Source organism: Vigna unguiculata, chromosome 9, assembly GCF_004118075.2.
Source record: "Vigna unguiculata cultivar IT97K-499-35 chromosome 9, ASM411807v1, whole genome shotgun sequence".
Taxonomy (NCBI): domain Eukaryota; kingdom Viridiplantae; phylum Streptophyta; class Magnoliopsida; order Fabales; family Fabaceae; genus Vigna; species Vigna unguiculata.
In genome coordinates, this window is record NC_040287.1 from 7330111 (window position 1) to 7357817 (window position 27707).

Sequence of the window (27707 nt, forward strand, 5' to 3'; positions counted from 1 at the left end):
GTCAGAGAAAAGTGAACACATTAAAGAATTTAAAACATATCAAATACCTTACTTGGATAACATTTAGAGGTTATACTAAAGAGCTTATTCTGTGACATCATAATTCACAATTACTATGTTGTTTAAAGCGTGGAGCTTCGTCTTAGGATTTCGTTAACGATGACTGAATGTTTATTGATATATAGTTTACTTTTTCATGTAAATATGTAGTTTATCTTTTGATTTGGATAAGGCTCGTAATAGGTTATTTGGATGGATGAAGTGGCTTAGACTATAATTTTAAAGAGTGGATAAATTAAGTACTTCAAAGTTAACTTCGCAAATTTTTATATTTCAATACTACTAAATTTTCTTTCACTCAAATTGTGGTAATGGATAACGTTTATTATGATAGAAATAAATGAATTTATGGTGCATCATTATAAATTTTAGATTAATATTTGGTCTGGGGTTTCATTGTATTGTGAAGTTTGTGTAGTAAATTTAAAGATGCACGCATTTAAGGAATTGATTGCTTCAAATTTATTTTATTTTGCTTTAACTGAATTCTAAATGTAGCTTAAAACTTAGCATTGAAAGAGTAAGAAAGTTTCCAAAGAATTACAAAAAATATATAAAAAGAAGAAACATCTCTTTACTCACCACGATAACTCATTGTTTATAATTTTTGAAGTGTCAAAAACTCACAAATTTTCAAAGTTGAATGCTTTTAGTTTGAATGTATTTTTATTGAATTGTAATCGTAGTTTAAGATTATACATTATGTCTCAATTTCATACTTTAAGAAAATTTACCAAGAATTACAAGAAGCCTGAATCTATTTTTCAAGTACATAGATTTTAGAAGTTGACTATTTTTAATTTGAACGTGCTTATAGTTTGAAAACATTTGAAAACATGAATTACAACAGACATGAAAACAATATGCATTTATTTGCTTACAAAGTTATACCTCTTTGTTTTCTTTCTAGGTAATATCAAAGACTCATAATTTTTGAAGAGTTTGTTAGTTTCGATTGGAGTTTTTCATTGAATTGTAGTTCTGGATAAATACATAAATACATGACATTGAGATGTTGATCAAATTGATCAAGATTAAGACTAATGCTCGAAGGATCATCACGTGAAGATAATTAAAGATGTTTCATAATTAAGATAATCAATTTTTTATTGTTTTAAATTTTGTGTTATAACTCATACATATTGTCTACAAAATTATTATCGATCATTACATGTGATGTTGTTGTCACTGACTCTGCTGATTGATCGGACATGATAAAAGTAGCATTAGGAGATAATTCGCAGATTACCACGCTAATTTGTAGGACATTGAAAGTTTTATCACAAAAAAGAGGGCAACTCGCAGGCCAAGATCTATGTGGGTTGGGCCAGACTAATGAGTCTGCATTTTCAAAGTGGGGTGGGCTAGCCTAACCCACTTTTTTGCAGGCTAAGTGCGGGGAAGACTTAAACGGAATGAGACAGCTTACATTGTCACCCTCTTATAAGGTTATTGGGATACTATTAGGCTTTCATAAAGGTAAAAGCACATCCAAGGTCTTATAAATATGGCACATGGGTGAAACTTTAATAGTTTTGAATCTTTTGCATTTATTATTGTTCTCGCTAAAAGGTAAATAGTTGATTAGTTAGAGCATTCAAAGTGTTCTGCCATTTTCAATTATTTTTATCTTCTCTACTTCTGGCCTACCTTTTTCTCTCATTAAGGCCTTTCTTCAATAATATTATCTCTCTTTACTAACAGTTTTAAACCCTACCTGACCTCTCATCACCCATTAGTAATGGACCTGATTCCAAGTCGACTTTTGGCCTAATGACCAAATCAACATTAAGCCTAACACCTCAATTATAATTAACTTAACCAACTACTTACTTGAGCGTCTGAGTGCCTTTTGTATGTCATCGACCAAATAAACACAAAGACAATGAGTGAAACACTACTAAAATGGAACGATCAATGAATAGCGAACAATCAGTGAAGTTTGATTGATATTAAGGGTAGTCTCATCCCTGCATGAACATAACATTTTTATTTCAATGTATTTGAATCATGTATGTAGAGAAACTTCTCTTTATCCATAAATCACAACAAATTTTAAAAGTGATTGAGGTTTTTCAAAAATGTTAAGAGATTTTTTTGTTTTCAACATATTAATCAATTATCTCTATCATTAATAGATTACCTCGAGATTTGTGTTGCTGAAAAATAAAAATACAAGATTATAAATAAATAAATAAATAAAATAAATCAAAACAAACATATTATTAGAAGCAAAAACTATAAAAAACGAAGAACCAATTTATCAATAGTAATTAGAAATCTGTCTTTAAGATTTTATAACAAACAAACTATGAGACGTCTGTTTTCAACACTTTTTAACAATTTGTTTTCGTTTTTTTTTTCCTTTAAACTTTAATTGGTAAAAAAACAATCATAATTTCAAGTACTTTTATTTATTTTTTAATTATAATTCTTGAACTCAAATTCTAATTGAAAAAATTAAATATTGTTTAGGAATTATAACACTTGTCTATGGTACATACCCTTTTGGTCAATTGGTCAATAAGCCAGACTGGTCGGCTCGCCGACCAATTCACCCTTGGATTGATCACCCTAACCGAATAGTAAGCCAACCAGTACACCTTTGGGTCGATCACCCAAACTGACTAGCAAGCCGACCAGTACACCCTTGGATCAATCACCCTGATCGATTGACGAGTCGATCAATACACCCTTTGGCGGATCACCCAGACCGACTGGCAAGACTGACCAGTACACCCTAGGACCGATCACCCAGATCGACTATCAACACCGACCGATTGCAAAACAAATGTTAGATTACTATTTAGCCAATGGTAACCACGAATAAACCAACTAACGATGATTGAGGTATGATTTGGTTATGATTAAGCCAAAAGCACATAAACACTACTATAAATAAAGGCCTCAATTATGGTTGTTCAAACCCTATTTGACTTGGGAGTCGAAGTGCCTTTTGTAGGTACCCTTCGACCGATGTGGATTATCGACAAGACTTAAAACTTAAAGAAACTTTCGTGCCCTACCCGCGGGATAAATATCTGGTTCGTACGCGTACCCATATTCGTTAGGTATCCGTTATACAGGTACCCGCGTAATATTTTAATATCCACGGATATTCACGGGTATTCGCGGGTATTTACAAAAAAAGATATATTTAACAATCTATTTTAATCGTAAATTCAAATAAAATACAATACATAATATTCATAAATTTCAAACAAAGTCCAAATAACCTATTTAAATAATGTTGAATGACAATTTACAACGAAATAATATTTTTTAAACTAATTGATAAAAAAATAACTCATTCAAAATCAATATGTTAATTTTTTTTATCATGTTTTTTTTTAATTTAAATTAGAGTATAGCGGTACGGGTATCCACGAGTAAGGATACTATGATATTCGTAAATGCTCTGTTAACATACGGGTATAAAAAATAACCGTACCCGTTATCCGTAGGTATGCATTTACAATATTTTTTTTCCTATCCTTTACGGGTTTTATCCGTGGATACCCGTAGGTACATATTTTTTTGACATTTGTAGTCATGGTTGCTCCTCCCGGTTGGACGACGTTATTGATAGTATGGTCATGGTGGTTTAAGATCTGCTATTGGAAGGTTGAAAGAAATTATGTTGACGTCGGTAAAGTCTCCGGTAGCCACCGGTGTTGCTAGCAACGACTCTGGCTAGATTATATGACGTGATAAGAGAGATTGAAAAAAGAAATCAAGTGGACAATAGATGTAAATAAAATCAAGATATATGTGTATCATTGCTCTAAAAGATTACTCAAGAAACACATAATGAATAATATTAAAGTTATAAGCTGTGATAATCATTGATGGTGTAGCAAATGTTATAATATAAACACAACAAATGTTACAATATAAATATGTTTTTAGTGTTTATCATATTTAGACAATTTTACAAGAGTTACATTTTCTCCACAGTAAAATCTTCACGGTCACTTTGTTATACATATTCCTTTTTCATTAATAGAGCTTTTCTTTTACAATTTATCTTACATAATTTTCTGTGTTAGAGAGACAATGCACAATAATATAAAATGGAGGAAGTGAGTGCATATTGATAAATTCAACTAGATTATTCATAGTTTAAAAAATATTTATGTTAACGTGGATGACAAGGACTGAATTATTATTCCTTTTATTAGTTCTTTGCTAAGAACTTAAAAAAAAAAAAAATTGTAGATATAGTAATTTTGGGTAGAAATTCATTATCTATGGAAGAAGTAAAAGTGACCTTTAGAGTGTTGGGAACTGAAAATACAAATTATTGATTCATATGGCAACATTAGCTCATGTGAAAGTTTAATGGTGAGAGAAGTATAGAGGAGAGGAAGAAAATTTTTCAACACTACAATAAAAATAGTAACATAGATAAAGCTCAAACACTTCAACCAAGAAGAGTGCAAGTTTCTCAATGTTTTTATTCCTAGTACTTCTCTATGTTTTAGTTTGAGTTTTATAACTAATTAAATTTTATCTGACATTCAATTACTTTTATAGTTTGGTAACTCAATTTTGTTTTCAAGTGATATTTAGTAGTATCATAGAAATAAACTACAATATTATAAAATATTCATTACTGAACGGAAATTTTCATACGATTTAATTTAGGAGTTCAGAGCTGACAAACAAAAAGTTCATTTTCATTACTATAAACATTCAAACTATTAAAAATAAGAAAAGTAGCAAAAACTAAAAAGCCTTAAAATAATTTGGAGATGCAGGGGATCGAACCCTGTACCTCCCGCATGCAAAGCGGGCGCTCTACCATTTGAGCTACATCCCCAATTTGTAACCAAGGTTTGCAAATTATAATTTCTTAACCGCTTTTGTTTTATATTTTTTATTTTATTTTAACAGTTTAATAAAATAATCAATATCAAATATTTTTTCTAATGTAAAATTTATAAAAAATCGCTTATTCAAATTTAATCTTAGATAGGAATGACAAATTTACAACCTTTATCAAGTAGTTCTTCATTATATTCCATAATCATTTTTTTTGAATTTTTTTTTCTAGCGTAAAATGTTAATCATAATAAGAGACCCATAAGAATATAATTCATATTAATGTATAGTTGCAAATTGGGTTCCAAAAAGTTAATCACCATCACATCAAAAAGCAATTTATGTTAATTAAAGAAGGAGAGGAATATCTTATTCTTCATTTTAAAAGACACGCAAAGTTTTGATGATAATAAATGAAGAAAAGTGAAGAGTTAATGATAATAGTGATTTGTGGAGAATTATTGTTGAAGAGATAAAAAATATTTTGATTTAAGAGTTATATTAATAACTTATAAACATAGTTGTTGAAGTCATGTAATATGTGTATCTTAACTAAGATAGTAAAAATAGAATGTCACAATTCAAAAGGTCAAATCCAAGTAATAAGACACTAAAAAAAAGTTTTATTTTTGTAATAAACACAAGAATAATCAATTATTGTTAGTGATAATCAATTATTTCAATGAAAATAATTTCTCAAGAAAAGTTTATGAAATAATCGATTATTTTTAGTAATAACTATTGATATCTCTGAAAAATTTTGTTTTCTAGAATATTACAAAAATAATTGATTATTACTTATGACAATCGATTATTCTAAAAATTTTTAAAATTGACCTTTATTTTCTTAATCTAGTTTTGAAATGGAGATTTATAAATAGAGTTTAAGTTTGTTCATGTCTTGTTTAATTCATGAGAAATGTGACCATCTTTTGTATGATTCAAAAGAAATGTTCATTCTTTATTTCTTGTGATTTCAAAAAAAGTGTTTCTTCATCTCTTGTGACTCTTCAAGAGATAAATTGGTTATTGCATTAATGATGATTGTAATTTTCAATTTTGATAGTGTTTGGTTAATCATTCTAGTTGACTTGACTAACAATATAAAGTTGAATCTTTTAATATGAACCGATATAAAATAATTGTACAAAGTTCTCTTGTGATTGTTAAGTGAAAATAAAGTAAAAAATTTTATAAAACTCTGAATTGTAAGAGAAAAAAAAATTCTAATTTTTAATATCAAACCAATTTACCCATGTCCAACAACAAATATTTTGCGCTACAGTTTTAACAATTTAAGGAACCAAGAGGCAATCTAGAGAAATGGAAGAAACCAAAGAAATGATACCATGACTTTGGGACAAGAAACAGAAATGAGAAAACGCAAAGCGAATATTGAATATAAAATTGAAGAACGAGAGAAATTGGTACCTCTCTAAAGAAAATGCTCAAAGAGCTCCTACAACAAACTAATTTTCATTCATCCAATTACAATTGAGGTGGGATAATCCTCTAATGTAAGGTTTCCTGTGTAAGCCTCTTTATAACCAACCATATCTTTAACTGTTCGCACAACCAAATTAAACCAAACATATCTTTATTGTTCACACAGCCAAATTATGTTTCCCACTGTGTCGAAACTTTGAAAGATCGATTTCATATAAGTACAACACTTGAAGAACCAAATGTGCATTTAAGCAAAAGATAATATATACGCTTTTACTTTCTTTCATTACTTGTTGAAATTCCTAACCTCTAAACTACATATCATTTAATCTATAGATACAACACAGGCTCATCGCTAATATTCAACGATTCCGCGTAAAATTTGTAGAGGTAGCAGAAGAAAGTATGATCCACACTTTCCTACACAGTCTACAACAAAGAAAATAATTCATGCCATCTATTTAATTCAGTTTAAGAAAACACATTCGAGAAGCAGACAGCATGCATCTCTTCGGGTAGCCCTTCACCAAGATGTTTTCCAAAAGCTTTGACCCTTCAGATCTGAAGTGGAAGGTGCCAGTATCAGGCTCAATGCCTCACCAGCCATGGCAATGGTTTCTGAATCTCACGTTCACCAATAATAATTGTTACCCAAATGATCTGGGTAAGAGCCATATTTGGACACTGAAAATATGTCCCACCTGTAGTGGCAGTTCATGTTTTACAATTTACTTGTATATATACGGTGTACGTTGAATGTATAGGTAGTAAGGTTACAAGATGACATTACTCAAGTACAAATTGTCACAAATCCTATATATGATGATGCCCTTTTTCAACATTCAATAGATATGCTGCTAAGCATGGCTGGGCTTGCAGGGTTTTAGAATCATAAAAAAAATTATCAGGCCAAGCTGAAAATTTCCCAGGGCCAAACTAGATTAAACTTTCACCAAATAATAATGCCCTCAGATTTCTTATTCAGTTAGTGACCCATCTTCTTTTCCGGGCAGGTCGTTCTTGTTTGACTTCTGAATCTACTGGATTTTCACTTTTGGCAGAAGGGAGAGGTTCACTTTCTAACTTCTTGATCACTAGGGCCTCTTTTTCGCTTGGCATTGGGAGCTTGAACCTTTCGCTACGCTTTTTCAACCTCTCAACTGTATCAAGGTGCCGATCCCCCATTTCTTTTGCATCAGCATCCTTATTCTCCATATCTGCAGAATCCCTTGCTTCAGCCGACAAGACATGTTGGTTATTAACATCAACGGTTTTAGCAGGATCATCCGCAGGTTTCCCGGCTTCAGAAGACCCACCGTTGTTATTATTATCCTTATCGATGTCTTTGAACTTCAACGAAGAAGAAGATTTGTTGATACTGAAATCTCTTTCTTTATGGCTTGTCCAGCGTTCTAATTTAGAACGTCCTCGGCGAGAATCTAGCTGTTCATCATCTGAGGAAACATCTTCCCGCTGTTTTCTGGATGGGTGATGCCCTAGAATATCATGCTCAGCACGGTCTTCGTCACCGGATCCTTTCAAACCCTTCACAAATAGAAACTAACAATTATAGAAAACAAGAGCATGCATCTAATGAATGATGATAGTTTTCCAACATCAGCAACAGGCAGAACAACACATGGAAGAGCACTCCACAATAACTTTACTGTTCAGGCGACAGGGACAGTCTAAGGCAAAATGTAGTTAAAATAAAAATCATTTTTTCCTAGTGAGCAAAGTCTCAAAAAAATCCCTGCTACCCAGGGTTGCTAAGATCACAATATTCCTCACAGGATTCCATGATTTTACAATTAGTTATGCGAGCTTCATCTCATTATACACACCAATTTGATATAAATAGATAAGAGATAACTGGGTTCGAATATAACTTTCCATGTTACCTTGTGAATATACTTTTTCCCACCAATTCTCATGAGAATTAAAATGAAGTGTGTTTAGAAGGATATTTCGTCTAATTACATAAATACTACTATTTGTTTCATAAATACAAGACTATAGTTTTGTATTTTAGATACAATCTCAATTCTGTTGAACATACTACTAACAATATTAACATCCGCTAAATGCAATTAATTCTGAACTCAATTCAAAAGATATTCTTAGATTCAATTGCAGGCAAATAAACAAAACAAGCCGTGTTAGGGAAAATCATCTACATTGATAAAAAGATAACAGTGAAATTTTTATATAAAATCGGATGCTCCATTATAAATTTCAAGCAACGGCATTTTATGGTATATCCTAAGTAGCAAATTATTTCCAGGAACCAACCAAGAACTAGCACGTTTGATTTGTTAATACATGCCACAAGTTTCAGCACGGCTTTTCCCAATTTACTAAATGGTCAACAAAGTCCTCTTAAATCAACTCTAGTTACTTGCGAAAAATAAAACAGCATCTGTAATAATAGAAATAATAATAATAATAATAATAATAATAATAAAACTGTTCTGAGAAATCAAGCCAAGAATATATATTATAACAAAAAGGTTTCTTTCAATCACCAGTCACAAAGATGGTATTTTTAGTGCAGTCGAATAGGATCACAACAGCAATAAACATCAAGATAAACAACATGATAATACACAGTAATTTTAAGAAAAAAACTTGTCATAAACTATTAAGATACTTAAGAATGGATCCCATAATGGAGTGTGTAGTAAATTCCAATTAACACTGGGTGGATTTATTAAACCTCAGTATACATTCTGTTTAAAAGCCACCTAACTACTTTCCAGAAGTTGAATCTTCAAAGTTGGCAATCCTAGACATACAAAAAAAAAAAAATCATGCCTTGAAAGGGCATATCTCTTGAATTTCTACCTCCTCCCAACATATGAAAATGGGGATGAATAATAAAAATGAAAAAGCTAGTTAGTTATTCATGGTCAAGAGTGCCATTGCATACATTATGTAGCTCGAAACAACACTTATAATATTACTGGTCAGTAAATTGCAAGCTCAACATAATTCTAGACCTTTGTGATTCTAAGAGTCACATATAGAGAATACTTAATTTCATGTAAAAAGATTGTTTTACTCTCCTTATAGTTTCACGTTCTACATGCAAGTGTGCATACCTTCTCGTGGGTTGGACCACTTTGATTTTCTTGATTTCTCTTGGACACGCCTAAACTATTAGGGTCACTAACATCACGTTCTTTGCTTTTCCTTGAGCCTTCCCTATGCTTAACTTTTTGGTTATCTGAAGCATTAGCAACACGATCACTACGACTACTTGATCTTTCCTGCCTAGATCGCCTTTCCTCAGTAGCATATTGATTTCCGCGCACGGAAGCATCGTCACGCCCCTTATGATGTGGACTTTCATCCTGAATTCGGTCCCTTCTCTTCATTTGATCATTATGACGCATTGCTTCTCTGGATTGGTATTCCTTCTCAGAAAGTTTATGCTCATCTTTAGCCCTAACATGACCAACCCATGCTTTTTCTTCAGCTCCTCGTCCACTTCTTACAGAACTTCGTCCTTCTCTTTCACGCTTAGGTAGGAGTTCTTCATGGGACTGTTTCATCCGATGCCAATCCTCCCTATCTCTCTGCCTATCACCCCTCTCCCTCAGTACCCATGCTTCATCTTTTTGCCTAGCAGCATATTGATCATCAGGGTTATCTCTAGTTCTTTGTAGGTCATCCCTCTTCCGTGGATCCAAAGCTTCATCTCTGTCTCTCCTGCGCCGACTAGCATTTTCCCTGAAGCCATGCAGAATTTCTTCTTTGTCAATATGCTCCCTCCTAAGATATTCCTCATCCTTCCTCCTCTTGCCATGGTAATCCTCGACTGCTTCATACCTCATCCTCAAGCCGTCATCTCTTTCCCTATGTCTTGAGTCTCTAGAACCAACATCCTTTTCATACGAAACCCTGTAGCTACCATTATCCAATAGTTTTCTAGAATGAAGATTATCTTCTTTGTCATTTCTCTCATTTTCTCGAACCTTAGCCCTATCCCTCTTTCTTGGTTCATCATTTCTAACCCTTCTGTTATAGAGATCATCATCTCTCCGTGCCCAATCCATGTCAGAATTGTCCCTTTCTTTTTGTCCATCAAATCCATCATTATTTGTGTGCAACTGAGGACCTAAGCTAAGATGTCGGTCCTTGTAACTGTATGGTCTCTCTCTACCTTTAATTATCATGCGATTTCTTTCAGGTTCTTGCTTGGCATCATGCTCTCTTCTATAAAATCCCTGCTCAATTTCATCAGGGTGCTGTCTGATGCTACTCAGATGTGCTGATCGTGGATCCTGAACTACTTCTTCTTCAAAACCTTCCCGCCTCTTATGGTTATCCCTGCTGCTTGCTGATCTTGCTTTGCTGTTATCACTACTTTTTGCAGCTTTTGAGTCCTCCCAATCATCAACTTCATCCAGCAAATGTTGCTCAACTCGAGATGTTAATTTCTGTCTCTTTGCTACCCCATCCTCAAGATTTTCTACTTTGTCTACTGTTTCATCCTTTTCCAATTTGGAACTTCCATCAGCTGTCCCAGTGTCCTCAAGTTCGGTATCTTTGTCTTCTACACTGGACTCCCTTACGTCTTTAATGACAGGGGATGAAAGTGTATTGTGTTTACCTTCCATGCTTTCGACTGACTCTTCTTTTTTATTATCAGCTGCTAATTCTTGAATAGGAGTAATAGGAGGAGACTGACCACGCACTCTTCTTTGCATCTTCCTGTAAATACAAAAGTAACAATATTCGTGAATTTCCCATGAAGATTAGCAAGCCTATTAGGTCCAGACACCAGCTTACTAAAAAATTCAATGAAAAAAATAAACTCGTATTTTTAATAAAATGTAACATGACAAAAAAATCCTTAGAGCAAGAGAATTTATCTCAGTATCTAACAAAATGGAAAATATCTTGTGTTCTTTCATATACTTTTAAAACAAGAAAAACTGCTTTTTTTTTTCATTTGTGGTATTTTGAGCAGTAGTATTATAATCTTAATCTACATTCAGGATTCACTTGTTTTTCAAGAAAATGTTTCATTATTATTTTTGTCATGTTCATACAATTCTAAGTTTTCCGTCCTGGTTTAGAAAATTCCTTACCAATTATAACTACCCTTGGCATCAATAAATCCTCGTATTTATATCTCCTCTAGTTCATGATACATTAGCATACAAACCTAATCTTCGCAGAAAGGCCACATATGGGATACATTTCAAATAGTCTCTTAAATTTAATGAGAAAGTTTATTGATTTATGAATGCCTATCAAATGAATAAGATATGATAACAAAGTAAAGCAGAGAGGAAAATATCAGTATAGAGGTAAATGACATTTTAAATTATTGCTACGGAATATTCACATTCAAGTACCTTTCATCATGAGAGGAGCTAAAATTGCCACCATAGGACCTATGATTTTGGCCCCTTGAACCAGAGTACTCAATTGGTTCTTCCTGTGGGAATAACAATTTTTCATCCCCATTAGCCGTATTCGCAGGACTGGAATTTATAAATGGCATTCTTCTTCCTGGAAGCTCCTTCTTTCGACCACTATAATCCTGTGGGAAACCATCATCAAAATACTCTGGCTCCAACCTTGGAATTTCGTCTCCAGCTACATGGTCTTCTCTAAAATTCTCTCTATGGGGTTCTCCACCATCAGGTGGATCTTGAGCAAATCCAGCAGAGGAATGGTCATCTTCTGTATCCTGTAAAACAATCTGCACACAAAAATATTTAGCAATGTGTACACCAAATATTAGAGCTGTAAAAACGTGAACAACCCCGTGGGCCAAAATTGAGATAAATTCTACAACAGGTCACAGAATTGGACCCAGCCCACCTTAGTGGTGAGCGGACTGACCCACTTGAAAAGAGGAAAAAAAAACACCTAATTGCAAAAATAATGTTAAACTAAAACTTGAATTCTTTAATTCATTATGTGATACGTGAAAAATTGGAGTTGATGGATGAAAATGATGTATTATAGGGAATCTTTAATTCTTAGTTATGGAGTCTTAATTTTCATGTCTTGTTTTAGGTAAATATATAAAAAATAAAAAATGGAATCTTTATTTTTATTTTAAAAATAATTAATTTACATCTAGATGGGTCAATCATTTTTTACCCATCAACTTGTGGTTGTCATAGTCAGACCAATAACTTTTAGATTAAATGTTTAGTAATAGGATACAGCCAGGTCGTTTACAAAGTGGATGAGGCCTAATGGGCATGATCAACCCCTTACGATGGCTATACTGCATAGATAAAAAAGAGTTATGTAGAGAACACATATGGTTGGTTTAGTCAGACCAATAACTTTTAGATTAAATGTTAAATGAATAGGATACGGCCAGGCCGTTTACAAAGTGGTCTAGGCCTAATGGGCAGGGTGAGCCCCTTATGACGGTTAAACTGCATATGCAATAAAAAGAATTATGCAGGGAACACATATGGCTTATATGACAATCATCAAATACCTCAATGATTGCATCTGAATCACGGACTCTGGGAGGACGGGTATCGATAGAAGGAAGCCGGTCCCCATAACCACCTTCCACCTGTATTGCTCTTCCAGTTGGCTGTACAAAAGAAGTATGTGCAAACCAAGAGACAGAATTAGATAAATAAAGGGAAAACTATCTAACAAAGACATAATATTCTAAATCAACTAAAAAAAAGAAGCCCAATAAGCATACAGAAAGCAGGTATATCAGCGCAGTATGAAAGAAATTGCAATAAACACAAGTATCTTGTCAATAATTTTCTTACAAAACAAATATTTAAACAAATACATACTAATGGTGGTCGCACACGTCCAGTCCCAGAACCTTTCATAACATCACTCTGTCTGACATCGGACTTTTGAGAATTTGCATTTTCAACAGGAACATCATGTATACCAGTAGCTGCAGCTAATTCAGGGGGTAAGTCTGGATCATACTCCTGGAATGAAATCAAATAAATGATTAACTTCATAACATAATCAGTACAAAAACATCTTGGGAAATTGACAAGGAAAAAAACTAATTTTAAAATGCAACAGCTCCTTTACCTGCTCTGTTCGACCACTCTCATAAACGCGTATCTTGCTTTGCATTGTAGATTCCAAACGTAGTTGCTCCTAAAAAGCAAAATGAAAAGGTTTTTCAATCTACCATAATTTGTGGAGAACGTTGGAAGTATATTAATAAGTTTACCAGCTGTTTGCAATAATCTTTCCAGCTCTCCTCATTCAAACCAAAGTTGAAAAAATCTGATGTATCAACATTTGGATATTTCCATGGTTTTTCCTCAAAATTCTCAATGTCAACATCAAATATAGTCCTGAATAGAATTGGCAGGTTTATATAAGTACTGAACAGAAGACAAATAAAAGAGATTTGGTAATAAATATTAAAATAATGGATTGGGGTGTGTAATATCAAACTCCATGCATAAAGGTTTCTTTATCAGCAAGGCAGTTTTTAAAGTAAACAGTTATCCAAAAGAAAGTGCACTGCTATATTAATAAAGTGTAGGACTGAGCAAATATATTTGTATACAATGAAGTAGACAAACCACAAAAAGAAAAGAAAAAAGTGACAGGCTGTTGGAAATAGAGAGTGATAACTCTATCTTTGGAATTATGAATGTTGATGTATCATTGACAAGATTAGGGTTATGGAGAATGGTTTAACTAATTAGTATTGCTCTTGAAGATGAAAGGTGTAGCAATACTTTTGTGTCTCAGTGTGAGTGGTATGTCCATATTTAAGTGATTTTTCCTAGTTTTTCTAAATATTTATGTTATGTTTGTGCAGAAATTATTAAACTATATGCTTGAATGATTTATGGCTTTAGGTGATGCATGTCATATGAATGTGAACGAAACGCTTATGAATGATGAAAATTTTGTATGATGAAGGAAGAAAGATGATCGAGTTGGAATATATATGAATATGAATATATGTTGAGTATGTCGATATACAAGAATGAAATGTATGAAAGTTGAGGTCAATATAAGATCTATATGGTAACATAGATCCCTAATTTCATTCATGGTCTAAGTCACATAAACCAAGACATCAGATGAAGAGAAGTTGAAGGAAAATTTATCGTATCTTCAAAAAATTTGTTGAGGAATGGATATGGATGTACTATAAACTTGTCTTCATCTATGCAGTTGAGGTTTGCATACATGATGTACTAAAGTAGGTTAGGTCTTAGTCTTTGATAAAGAATGTTTAATATGGGTCTTTCGGAAGACATCAATAGATATACTATTTTCAGAAGGTGCCTGTAGACAATGATTAATAATATGGGTTTTTTGGAAGGAATTTCAGACCCACTTTCTATTGTTTTCATAAAGCATTATATAAATGCTTTATGTATAGAGTAGAGTCTATTTCGAATGTAGTTTTGTTCATACCCTCTCCTAGGTGATAGTTTAATGCTATCCTTTATCTTTTGGGGTGTTACATTTGTTATATTCTTTTTTTTTTCTATAAAGAATGAATGGTTGTTTAAGGATCTTGTTATTTTATCTTTTAGGTTACAAAAGTTTCTTTATCATAAATCTTACTATTCATAATAAGTCTTGATTCATGATACACGAAAAAGATTCACAATTCAAATCTCAATTCAATAACTATGATCAAGGATTCTAGACACGTCTCTACTATATTGCAATACTACAGATCCACTCAAAAAATAGGACTTCCATTTTGCAATGCTTATGTCATAGGAAATAATTAATGTTTTAATTAAAAAAGCCGTTGGGAAGTCTATAGAAAAAAGATGTGATTATTCCTCTAAATAAATCACTTTTATCATAAATGACATCAATTGTGCAATCTTCAAATGGGTCAAGTCACAATCAAATCGTAGCATTTGAATTGTTATGCTCCTATGTAGACTATCAACTATAACTTTTAAATTAGTGATAAACACTTTATCCAACCACTGATATCAAAGCCAAGGTCATGAGTTTAATTTCCAGCATCATAGCAATGACGGAAGAGGAGACTATTACAGGTGGCATCAAATGTCTCATGGCAAAGACTAAGTTGGCCATGTCACAATTAAATCATGTTGTTTTTAATTAAAAAGAGTTGCCTTCTAACTATCAATTATATCGATCCAACAAATTCAAATCTAGGGATCTAATACAACTAAAAATGAAATTTAGTTCAAGAAAATTTAAAATTACTTGTGAGAAGGAAGTGTGAATTCCAATCCACCACCAAAACCGCGCCCTGCAGTACCACTGCCCCAACCAGGTAATCCAGGACCTCCATGAAAACCTTTTTGCATAGCAGCAGGCACTTTTAGTCCAGGTGGTCTCCAGTCCCCTCTACCTCGACCAGCCATGTTAGCGAGTGGACGAATCTGACCAGGAGCCCCTCCTGGAGCAGAAGAAGTAGCTCCAGGCATTAGTGTTGCACCAGGCCTAACATACTGATACTGTGCAACAACAAAATAATTAGATTTTCCATTTCACTAAGCCACAATTTATCATATATCCATAAGAAAACCAAGAACTATCATGAAATGAACAATAGATGAAAGATTCAAATGTCTTGAAAAAAGGCAGCTGGATTCTTCCTTTCATTATAAATTGCAAAGAAAAACCAATCCCACTTGTTAAGATCAAAGAACTTTACTTGAAAGGCCCAGTTCAATTCAAGCTATCATCAATACCCCTTGATAGGCAATTTGTAAAGCCATAAATTCCACTAGGGCTTGTAGCATGCCCTAGCCTTTGATTTCAGTAGCCCCACTTCCATTAACTGGGCCAATGATTTACAAAAAAAACAGCATCCAGCCAAAACTAGTTTCTCTGATTATAGATATTCAAAGACTAAGATGAACCCAGAAGTCAATTTTTGTTCAAAAGATCTAAAGATGAAAGCAATACATACAAGCGTTAAATTTTTAACATGGCCCCACCAGACTAGTTCACAACAAAACAAAAAAGGTGGTCGAAGTTCCAAATGTAGATACCAAACAAAATTTTACCCACAGAACAAATAATATTATCATTGCACAAACATTTAACTAAGCTCATCATGCAGTCTTTGAACCCAGACTTCAGATAGTATACTACAACAAACTGAGTACAACAACATGCACAAACTAGTAAAAAACATATACATAAATAGCCATGATGAAGAGCTGCTAAATAATTTAATGACATAAAGAAGCAGAAAATATTTTCCTAAACAAAAAGACAAATAAATTAAACTAACTGGAATCACACTCACATCTAATGATACAGAAGATCAATACAAATTTCAACACACAATCATCTAGATTTCCACGATCACATCATTTTTAACGTAGATTAATACTATTTGACATAGTCATTCAGCATTTTCCTTTATTTCTTCCTTTTCAACTTTCCGTAAAAAAAAAATGTGCATTTTTTAAACATGAAGCTAGGAAATTCAAAAGCAAATAATCAAAGTTCATTTGACAAATAAAATAATCTCCTACAGCAAGTTGTACAATTACAACTACAACTCTACCAACTGCATACATGCAATTTTGCCTTCAATTCACACTACAATGTACCTGAACAGGAAGTTCGTTTTGCACTTCAAATCATCAAAGTTCATTTGACAAATAAAATAACCTCCTATAGCAAACTGTACAATTACTACTACAATTCTACAAACTTCAAATACACAATTTTGCACTTCTATTCACACTACAATGTACCTGAACACAACTAATGCTCTTTTAATCAACACTGACCTTAAACTGGGAATGAAAGGGGTGATATCCATGACTACTATACCCAATCTTCGGCGCCACAGCACCCCCAGCCTTGGCCAATTCCCCAGCGGCATCCTTCCTCTCACCGTCCCCAGCAGCCAGGGCCGCATTCTCGCCCCACTCCTGCTCCTCCACACTCTGATTCGGATCACCCCCAGCCACAATCACAAGTTCTTCATCCCCATCTTCCTCCTCCTCGTCACCCTCCCCCATCCCTCCCCGTTCCATGGCCATGTGGTTGTTCTCATTCAACACTATCTTCAAATCATCCTCGCTATCGGTATCCCAATCATCGCCCTCCCCGCCTTCTTCAGCCGGTGCCTCCCCCCCGGCCAGCCCCGGAATAACCGGCGAGCCATCGCCACCGTCGTCCTCCTCCTCGATGTCGAATTTCACGTCCCTGTCGATCGGATCAATTCCCGCGTCCGCACTGTCCAGGTTCGAATCCGGCTGAGGCTCCGCGTCAGGAATTTTGGTCGGCTCCTCGACTGCAGCGGGAGGCGGCTCTTGCGTGTCGGAGGGAGGAAGAGGAAGCTGGTTGGATTTAGGGGAAATATCCAGTGATGCATCGCCGGGGATCTGTGCGGCGTTTAGGTTGAGGTTGAGATCGATGGAAGAAGGCGCAGGAGACGATTGATGCGGTTGTGACGCAGAGGATGAGGGCGAAGCGAAGGGGCGCAGAACGTCGGTGTATAAATCTCCGAACTCGTCGTCATCTTCCATTGGTGAAGAACTAAGAGTTTGAATCAGAGAGAGAGAGAGAGAGAGAGAGAGAGAGAAAGAAAGTGCGTGCGTCTATGTTGAAGAGAGGGTTTTGTAGGTTTGGCAACTGATGCCACAGCTTCGGTGTTCTGTGGACTCAGCTACATGTTTGCCTAGGTTAAATCACCATTATAGTTCTTTTGAAAATTACTATTATGCACACTAACTGCAATTTTTGTTCATCAATAACAATACATCAAATAATTAGCATACATCAATTTAATTTAATTCTTAAAAATTTAAAACTCGGATTACTAGAACAAACTTTTTGTTTGTTTTAATCTCTCTAATTATAGATAAAAAGTATAAGAAGTTATAACTTCAACTTTTAGTTAATATCTGATTTACTATTTTGTTTATCTAAAGTACTGAATTTTTTTTAATTATTATTATTATTATTAAAGAAAAATCATACCAGAAAATATCACATGACATCATCACTTGACTAATAAAAAAACACAAGCCATATCACCTCGGGATTCATATTTCACTATGATATTTTATTTGAATAAATTAAAATTTAATATTAATATTTATTTTAATTATCTTTTAGTTAATGGTAAAAAGATAATGAAAATTTATAAAGATACACTTCTAAGAGGGATATCACCTATTCAATACTTTTACATGTTGATTAACCTAGTGCAACATTTTGGTTACATTAATATAATTGGTCTCAATTTTGTATTTAAAGTATATGTCGATTGTAACAATTCAAACATTCTATATGGACCTCCTCAAACCTCTAGAGTTATCATTAATCTTGTGATACCGTGAAAAATCAATTATCACTTTATTATGATGGAGAAACATGATATCCTAATTTTTCTTTAATACTTTGGTTAAACTAGTGTGTTGGTTAAATTAGTATAATTAAGTATTAAAATTTAAATAAATAAAAGGGTTAAATATGTTTTTAATATTTAAATTTAGACGTGAAATTTAAATTTGTCTTTATCATAAACTTCTATACATTTTGATTCTGAAACTTAAAAAATTAATGGATATAGTTATTTTAACTCAATGACATCCATATTTCTTTGTATGTGTTAAATGATGTATCAGGATAACATTTGAGTTGAAACATGTTAAGTAGTATAAACAACTCAAACATCAGTCTAAAACGTAGTTTAATACGTAAAAAAAAAAAATCACGTAGTTGGGTTAGAAAACTATATTTATCATTTTTAAAATGTAAGGACCAAACTATATCGAAGTTTAGAAGATGAACGAATTTCAATTTTATGTCCAAGTTTACATACTAAAAACATATTTAGTCCTAAATATTAGTGTATTCAATTTTACTAATATACATATATCAACACTAATTGAATAAAAAGAATTTTACAACATATAATAGTTTTTTATGACAAAATAATGATGGTAACCATGAAAATATTACATTACATATAATAGATTTATTATCATCTAGTTCACAAAGATCAAGAACATATAAAAGAATTTATACTTGTTCACTTCAACTTAAGGACTACATCTAGCTCTTCCTTAAGCATGAAGCTTGAGAGGTTTCACTAATTAACAAATTATTAAACATTAAACAAATTATAATGTTTAATATATATTTTTTTTTCCTTCCTATTATTTATCTTTATTATTATTTTTGTTTTACTTACTATAATATTTCTTAAAACTACTCGATTTTTTTTAATGTTTAAACTATATCTAGATATAATATAAAACATTAGTAAAAACACATAATTTTCTAACACATTTAAAGTAAAGATAAAGTAAATAATAAAATTTATTAAAAATAGGGATGTTACGATAAACCTCTCAAGGATAAAATGAGTATCCACACCTTTTCAAAATAGACCTTTTTAATCTCCCTTGAGATTAAAAACTTTCGAGAATGAAAAGATAAACTCTTAACAAATAACACATAACACAGGTCAAGCTCATAAGAAAAAGCTTCACAGCATGAAAAATACTACAATAGTTTTCGAATACCCTTTTTTGAACATATTTGATGACTAAATTATAGTTGCTAATGGTTTTAAGTGATTTAATCAATTAAATTGATAATGTAATTGATTAGAATGTTCTTCCAGTTTTCCAAACTACTTAAGAACATTTTAACAAATTAAAAACACCTTTTGTTCAACTAAACAATCACCTATCACTATGATAAGTTTAAAACATTTGAAGAAGCTTTCTATTTACAATGTGAGATCAAATCAAGTAACAGAAAACTTATAACAACATCATAGGGGATTTTAACGCAGTAAGAAAGCCAGATGAGAGGAAAGGTGTGAGTATAGGCCATGCTAATAAAAAGGAAATTTTAGGCTTCAATGAGTTTATTGATAAAATTGAAATGCTAGAAATCCCATTTGTTGGAAGGAAATATACTTGGTATAGACCTAATGGAAATGCTAAGAGTAGAATAGATAGAATCTTTGTTTCCGATAAATGGTTAGAACACTGGCCAGGTTATAAACAATACATCCAAGATAGGCAAGTTTCTGACCATTGTGCCATTGTCATAAAGAACTCACTAATTGATTGGGGTCCCAAACCATTCAGATGTCTAGAAGTATGGAACTCGGAAAGGGGGTTTAGAGAACTAGTAAAACAAAAATGGAGTGACTATAAAGTTGAAGGAGATTACATGAGGGCAGCAAAAGAAAAGTTTAAAAGAATGAAACATGACTTAAAGATCTGGAATAGGGATATATTTGGACATACTAGTAAATTGAAAAAGGAAATAATAGGAAAAATTGGAGAGCTAGACAAATTGGATGATGATAGTAATTTGGATAACGATAAGAAAAAGGAGCGCATAGAGTTACTTAGTCAACTTCAATTACTAAATCTGAAACATGAATCAATCATGCAACAAAAATCTAGAGTAAAATGGATCCAACAGGGGGATAATAATTCTAAATTCTTCCATTCATCCATTAAATGGAGGTCACTTAAGAGCGAAATTAAAGGGTTGGAAATCCAAGGTAAGTGGAATGAAGATCCGAATGTTGTTAAGGAAGTTGTGAAGGAGTTTTATAGGAAAAGATTAATGGCAAAACCAAACCTTGGAGTAAGGTTGGATAATATTCAGTTCCAACAACTTTCGGTAGAGGATAATAATATGTTGACTAAGTGTTTTGATGCAATTGAAATTAAGGAGGCAGTGTGGGGGTGTGGAAGTTCTAAGAGTCCAGGACCAGATGGTTTTAATTTTAGCTTCATCAAGAAATTTTGGGACATCATTGGAAAAGATATCATACACGCAGTTGAACATTTCTACAAATTTGGCAACATATCTAAGGGCTGCAATGCATCTTTTATTAGTCTAGTGCCTAAACTGGGAAACCCGATCACATTAGATGGATACAGACCTATTTCCCTTGTAGGATGCATATACAAGGTAATATCCAAAATCCTATCTAATAGAGTGAAAAAGGTCTTGCCTAAGATAATTGATGGGTCACAGTCTGCTTTTATATCTGGAAGAGGGTTGATGGATAGCATCTTAGTGGCTAACGAGACAGTTGAAGACATAAAACGAAAAAAGAAATGTGGGTTGGTAATCAAGATAGACTACGAAAAAGCATATGATTCCGTAAGTTGGGAGTTTCTTTATTACATGATGGAGAGACTAGGATTTTGTAGACAATGGATAAGTTGGATTAAGGAATGTTTAGAATCTGCCACGATCTCAGTTCTAGTAAATGGAAGCCCAACCAAACAATTCAATCCAACAAGAGGGTTAAGACAAGGGGACCCAATTGCACCTTTTTTGTTCTTAATAGTGGCACAGGGCCTATCTGGAATGGTTAACCAAGCTATAAGAGAAAATCTGTATACAGGCATAAATGTAGGGAAAAACAAAGTCAAGGTCAATCTCTTACAATTTGCAGATGATACTTTGTTTATATGTGAAGCAAACTGCCAGAACGTTTTAGTCATTAAAAGTATACTTAGGTGCTTTGAGATGGCTTCAGGACTCAAAGTCAATTTTCATAAAAGTAGAATTGGAGCCTTGGGTGTAGATAAAAATGCTTTAATGAGGTACTCACAAGTTTTAAATTGTAATACAATGCAAATACCATTCAAATATTTGGGTATGGTTGTAGGAGGTAACCCAACAAAGCAATCTTTTTGGCAACTAGTGATTACAAAAATTAAAAATAAATTGTCCACATGGAAAGGCAGACATTTATCATTTGCGGGACGAATTTGTCTAATAAAATCAGTCATAACAGCCTTGCCCCTCTACTATTTTTCTTTTTATAAAGCCCCAATAGGTGTTTGTGAGATTATTAAGAACCTTCAAAGAAATTTTCTCTGGGGTTGGGGACATGAGGGTAGAAAGATTGCTTGGATAAGATGGGAAAATATTTGTAAATCTAAGCATGAAGGAGGAATTGGATTAAAAGATATCCATTTGTTTAATAAAGCTTTATTAGCCAAATGGAAGTGGAGACTAGGCACAGAGGAACATGGATTGTGGAAGGATATTTTAGAATCAAAATATGGATCTTGGAGAGGTCTAAGAAGACATACCAGAAAGCATTATACATCAAGGTGGTGGAAGGACTTATGTGATGTATGTGGTGAAGGAGAGGAAGGAAAATGGTTTAACCAAAACTTGGAGTGGAAAGTAGGTTCAGGATCTAGGATTAAGTTTTGGGAAGATACATGGAAGGGATCATTGCCTCTTTATATAAGATTCCCTAGATTATATGAGAACTCTATTAGTAAGGAGAAAACACTAAGGGAGTTCGGTGAATGGACTAACAATGGCTGGGTATGGTTTATGAAATGGAGAAGAGATTGGTTTGAGTGGGAATTGCCTCAATTAGAGGATTTTAAACAAATGTTAAATCAAACACAAATTCTAAGAGAAGGAGAGGACCTTTGGGTATGGAAAGATGAGGAACACAAATTCACAGTCAAATCTGCGTACTTGAAATTGAAAACTCCAATTATCGGGGAAAATTTTGATATGTTCAAAATGTTTTGGAGTATAAAGGTAGCTCCATCATCACAATATTTTGCGTGGAGGGCAATATTGAATAAAATAGCAACAAAGGAAAACTTGAGCAGAAGAGGGTTACAATTAGCAGAAAAATCATGTGTCCTATGCGGGTTGGAGGAGGAAAATACAACCCATTTATTCTTAACGTGTAAAATTGCAAACATGGTTTGGAACCTTTGTAATAAATGGGTGGGTATAAGTTCGGTGCAACATAATCAACTAAATATGCATTTCCAACAATTTTCTTTAATGGCCTTAAACAACAAAGAAAATAAAATATGGAAGGGCTTATGGATATCAATTATTTGGAATATTTGGAATCATAGAAATAAGATTGTGTTTAAACAAGGGAAAGTGGATCCAGAGGAAATATTTACTTTGGCACAATTAAATGCTTGGACATGGATGAAATACAAAGTTCCACATGTCCATTTCTCTTATAACGATTGGAATTTGTGCCCAATTGAGTGCATCAAATCAATAACGTAGAATCCTCCAATCAAAATATGATATGGAGGAAACATGTGTTATAACCCACTCAGACTATTCAGTCTAGAGGTTTCTTTTGCTTTATGCAGAATATTTCACAGGGGAAGTCTTCAAAGGTGTCTTCAAAGGTGTAATGATTTACTGGACGCACAATACTTTGCTGTTTACTGATCAGGAAGCACTCAAATAGATCATGAACGTATTGAATCTAGCACTGGACTAAAGGAATGAATCTAATAATTGTCAATGTGTACCAACTTGAATAAGTTCCTATGATTGGATATTCTTAAGATGGTACTTTTTAGTTATACTTTGAATATGTAGGTCCTTTATTTGTCTTTGATCTTTCTGCTAGATACATCAATTAGGTTGTTTTGTTTATCTAAGAACCTCAATGTAAAATCAGGATCTGTATAAGGGTTGAGGCACCCCTAAAGTGTCTCTGTATATATATTAATATTCTTTGCTGATCAAAAAAAAAACATCATAATCAATACATATTGACATAAATCACTTTTAAATTTTCACTTATTCATGAGTTTGGATTCATCAAATACTTGAGCCACGGATCCAACATATGTTCTATCTTTGGTGGCCACTTGATATAATCTTTACAAGAATGGTAGGAACTTGATAAACTCAAGAGGTGATGGAGAAGAGAACCTACATGGAAGAACATTGAGAGGTTGCATAAGCATGAGTTTCATGAACGATCCACGACAAAAGCATAACACTTAGGACTCTTGTAAACAACACTTTTATTGCCCAAAAGTTATCTTAAAGATGGAGATTGATTCTCTATTTATAGGATTTTGAAAATGCACTTCAAAAACTGATACTGATGCATTTAATTCATTATCTTAAGCACGTAATCGGTTATTTTAACAAAATTTTGAAAATCAGTTGGAACATCTTCCTGAAATAATCGATTATTACATCATTTAATCAATTAAACATGTTTCTCATTAATTACAAAAACATATTTATTAGATTATAGATCCTAATTGATTATTTTACTAGAACACTAAAAAATGAAAATCATTATATTTTGATCAATTGTTTCTTTACATAGTTAATCATTCTGTTATTAGAACATCTCAAGAACAAATTAATTAATTATGTAATTGATTAAACATGTTGATTTATTCTTAGTTCTTTTTCTACTTTTTCACTAGAGAGCATGTTTCACATGCATGGTCATGATTTCCTTACTCTATCATATTTGTCCTCCCTTTCTTTTGACTTTAATTGACCTTTGATACATGTGTAGGCTAAACTCTTCTTTTTTTTCAGAATGGGCTAGATTAGCTTCAAGTTTCTACTTCCTTATTTGAAATATACAGTAAAATCACTATTCTATTATACAAATATTTATTTATTTAAAAAAAATTTAACATCTCTTTATCCATGAACTCATCATGGTGAAACTTTCATAAGAGTTCAAGGTAAGATCCAAAGTTGATGATCACTTGTATAAGAGTTCTCTCATCACAATCTCTAAATTTCATATATTTCAAAGTAAATCTACAAGTGAGAGTGATATATATTTATAACAATTGAGTTCAAAATTTCCTATGTACAGTGACACTCAAATCCTAATTACATGTAAACGACCGATCTAAAACCCACACACGCTTGGTCAAAAATTTCAAAATAAAAGGAGGAAGAATTTGAAATTTCAAATTTCAAATTGAAAAAAAAACTGAAAAAAAAAAACTCTCCCATAAGTCAAATTTAGGAGACATGGAATATAATTAGCTAAGAACTATACTTCATGATTTGGCTTCAATTTGGGTTTGATCTTGATGCTTTCTTCTTACACTCCCTTGTTTTTTTTTATCTTGGCCACCCTTTTATTATTTTCTTAAACTCGAGAAAGTCCAACAACATAATCATATGGTTGTAAATCTTCCTTAGAATATACTTCTTTATTCATTTGTCATGCTTCTTTTTATTTATTCTTGAAAATCATTTTCTCATTCTTTATTATATTTCTCTCCTTTCCTATTCAGATAATTGGTCAACTTGGTAAATATAAGAAGATTGCACATCATAACAACACATCATGTGTTGAGTATGTGTTGAGTACTTGTAAATACTGTCTAGTCTACTTGACTTGCATTTTGATCGAGATCTTGGTCTTATTCTTTCATAAGATTTATTTGGTCTTATAACATTTGCATCGTGTGACACTTTCATCCTACTCCTCGCTACATATGTCTTATCTTTATTAAGGATGACAATTTGTAGTAAGTCATTTGGACTATTCTATAACTCGTAAAAATTTGTGGGGTGATGAAGGATTGACTCTAACAAAGGATGGAGGCACATGCTTAAGAACACTAAGCATGTTTAGAAAGAAAGTTCACTACTCCTTCATCCCTTTCATTTGTGTTTGTTATTTTTGATTCCCTAAGTTGACTTAGTTGAATCAACTTTAGTTGACTTGTTGACCTTTGAATGGGTTTGACTTGTTGACTATAGTTGACTTGACTTAAGCCAACATGTTAATCTATGTTTATTTGCATTGTATGTTAATTACGAGTAAGAAAGCAATGCTAGGTGGCGCATGGTGATTGGGAAGCATAAATGATGTGGAGGAGAGAGTAAAGCAAATGCATAAAGCATAAAGAAAAAGGCATAAAGCAAGTGTACCTATGTATCTTTGGTCTCCTTTGTTTTTAGCATACTTTGGCCACTTTTGGAGACATATGAGACACCTTTTTGGTCTCCTTTAGTGCTAGAACGAAATTAGCCTTGCACACATCATAGTTAGCTATTTTGTCTCTCATTTTGTAACCTTATTTGACCTAGTTTCTAGAAGCAAGGGTTAAGTTTTTGTAGAGACATCCTTAGGTATCTTTTATTTTCTTAGAGGCCCCTAAACTCTTCTATTTAAGGGATGCTCTACCACTTGTACAAGGGTTGAACATTTTGAAGTAAAAACACTCTTGTGTCTCAACCATTTGTGAGAGTTTCCTCCCTAGGGAATGAATACTTTTAAGCCTTATCTTGCATAGCAAGTGGCGGCACACATCCACTCATCTTCAAGGTTGTCATGGCTTCTAGCCTAGCCTTGTAGTGGCGTGCTTCTCACATTTTTACAATTTCTTTCCTTTCCATTTTATGTTTTCTTCTTCCTTTAATTGTTCTTGGTTTTCTATGGTTTATGTGCTTTCCATTTCCTTTTTGTTTTGAAGCAACCCATCATCTTCTTCTCTTGAGCTTTCTGAAAGGAACATTCACATCTAGATAGCTTCCTATCTTAATGTCCAGTGAGGATTTCACTTAGCTTTCTTAATCAACTCACATCATATTCAATAATCTTAAAAAGAAACAAGATAATCATTCATCATTTGGTATCTAGAGCCTAGATTGTCTTGAATATGGTATTTTTCATGTGCTAACCTTGTCTTGTTGTAACTATCTTTGTATGGTTCAAATCCACTTCAATTACACACGAAAATAGTGCTGGCAGAAAATGTGACGATTTTAAAACATTAAACTGCACCAACTCAGCGGTCCAAAAATTATGTTTTTGATGACAAAAGAAATCTCTTTGAGTCTAGTTTCCAGAAAAAAAAAGAACCAACGCATTTGGAGTTTTGTGGAGAAAATTATGATCAAATTAGTGAGCAAAGGTCAGATTTATCAAGAATACGTGAATCAGCGTTTTTAGGTTCTGTTGTTGCAGTTTGGGTACGATTTTTGCACCTCTTTCAGCTCCTAAATGTGGTTGGATAACATGTCTTTAGATGCTTAGTCTTTGAGCCTCAAATCTATGAGTTTAAATGCATGATAACTACATGTTTGTGTCTTTGTGTACATAATGTTGAGTCTTTAAATGTGCCTAACTTTTGCTTGAGTCATATGTCATATGTTAACTTGAAGTTTTCTTATTCTTGTTTTTCCAAGTATTTGATTCTTGCTTTCACTTTATGTCTTGCTTGATGTGTGCTCCATGAAATTAATTTTGGCCTAAAACTTGAGGAACTAAGTGTCCAAGTCACCTAAAACTCTTTCTCACCATTTTATGAAACTAGTTGTGAAAGAAAAAAAAATTGGACCAATTTTTGCCTAAAAACCGAGAGCAACCTTGCTCCTTGGTGAACTAAAAGTGTGTTTTTCACTAGGTGTTATGCTACTAGTTTTCATACTTGAGAATTGGGTGATATTGGCTAATTAGTTCAATGCTTTAACTTGGTTATGATCTTTCTTGGTGTATGCATGATTTAAGACTTGAAGATGCTTGTTCAAGTGCTTTCCATAGAGTCTTAAAAATTTGCTTTTCTTGTGTTAGTCTTATTCGAAGTTTTGTCACTAATATTTTTCTTTCCTTAGAGTTCTGCTTTCCTTGTTTTGGTGTTTTTCTT

The 27707-nt window shown here is 33.2% G+C and overlaps 1 protein-coding gene and 1 non-coding gene across 2 annotated transcripts; both read right to left on the reverse strand.

The window, feature by feature from the left end:
- Window positions 1-4809: 4809 nt before the first annotated feature.
- On the reverse strand, window positions 4810-4882 carry TRNAA-UGC. The gene has a single exon. It is a non-coding gene; the product is annotated as a tRNA-Ala (tRNA).
- Window positions 4883-6607: 1725 nt separating this feature from the next.
- On the reverse strand, window positions 6608-17947 carry LOC114163816 (FIP1[V]-like protein). Its single transcript, XM_028048165.1, has 9 exons — window positions 17064-17947; window positions 15517-15770; window positions 13526-13652; window positions 13381-13449; window positions 13125-13271; window positions 12806-12907; window positions 11697-12046; window positions 9432-11046; window positions 6608-7875 (listed from the first exon to the last, which is right to left on the reverse strand). Exons 1-9 carry the CDS (start codon window positions 17805-17807, stop codon window positions 7312-7314), a joined length of 3972 nt encoding a protein of 1323 aa, XP_027903966.1. The 5' UTR covers window positions 17808-17947; the 3' UTR covers window positions 6608-7311.
- Window positions 17948-27707: the final 9760 nt, after the last annotated feature.

Coding starts and splice junctions, on each gene's coding strand:
- LOC114163816 (XM_028048165.1), bottom strand. CDS start 17,807: ATGGAAGATGACGACGAGTTCGGAGATTTATACACCGACGTTCTGCGC. Junction 13,272..13,380: donor AGAGTGGTCGAACAGAGCAG/GTAAAGGAGCTG, acceptor ATTTCATTCCAG/GAGTATGATCCAGACTTACC. Junction 12,047..12,805: donor ATTCAGATGCAATCATTGAG/GTATTTGATGAT, acceptor TTTTGTGTGCAG/ATTGTTTTACAGGATACAGA.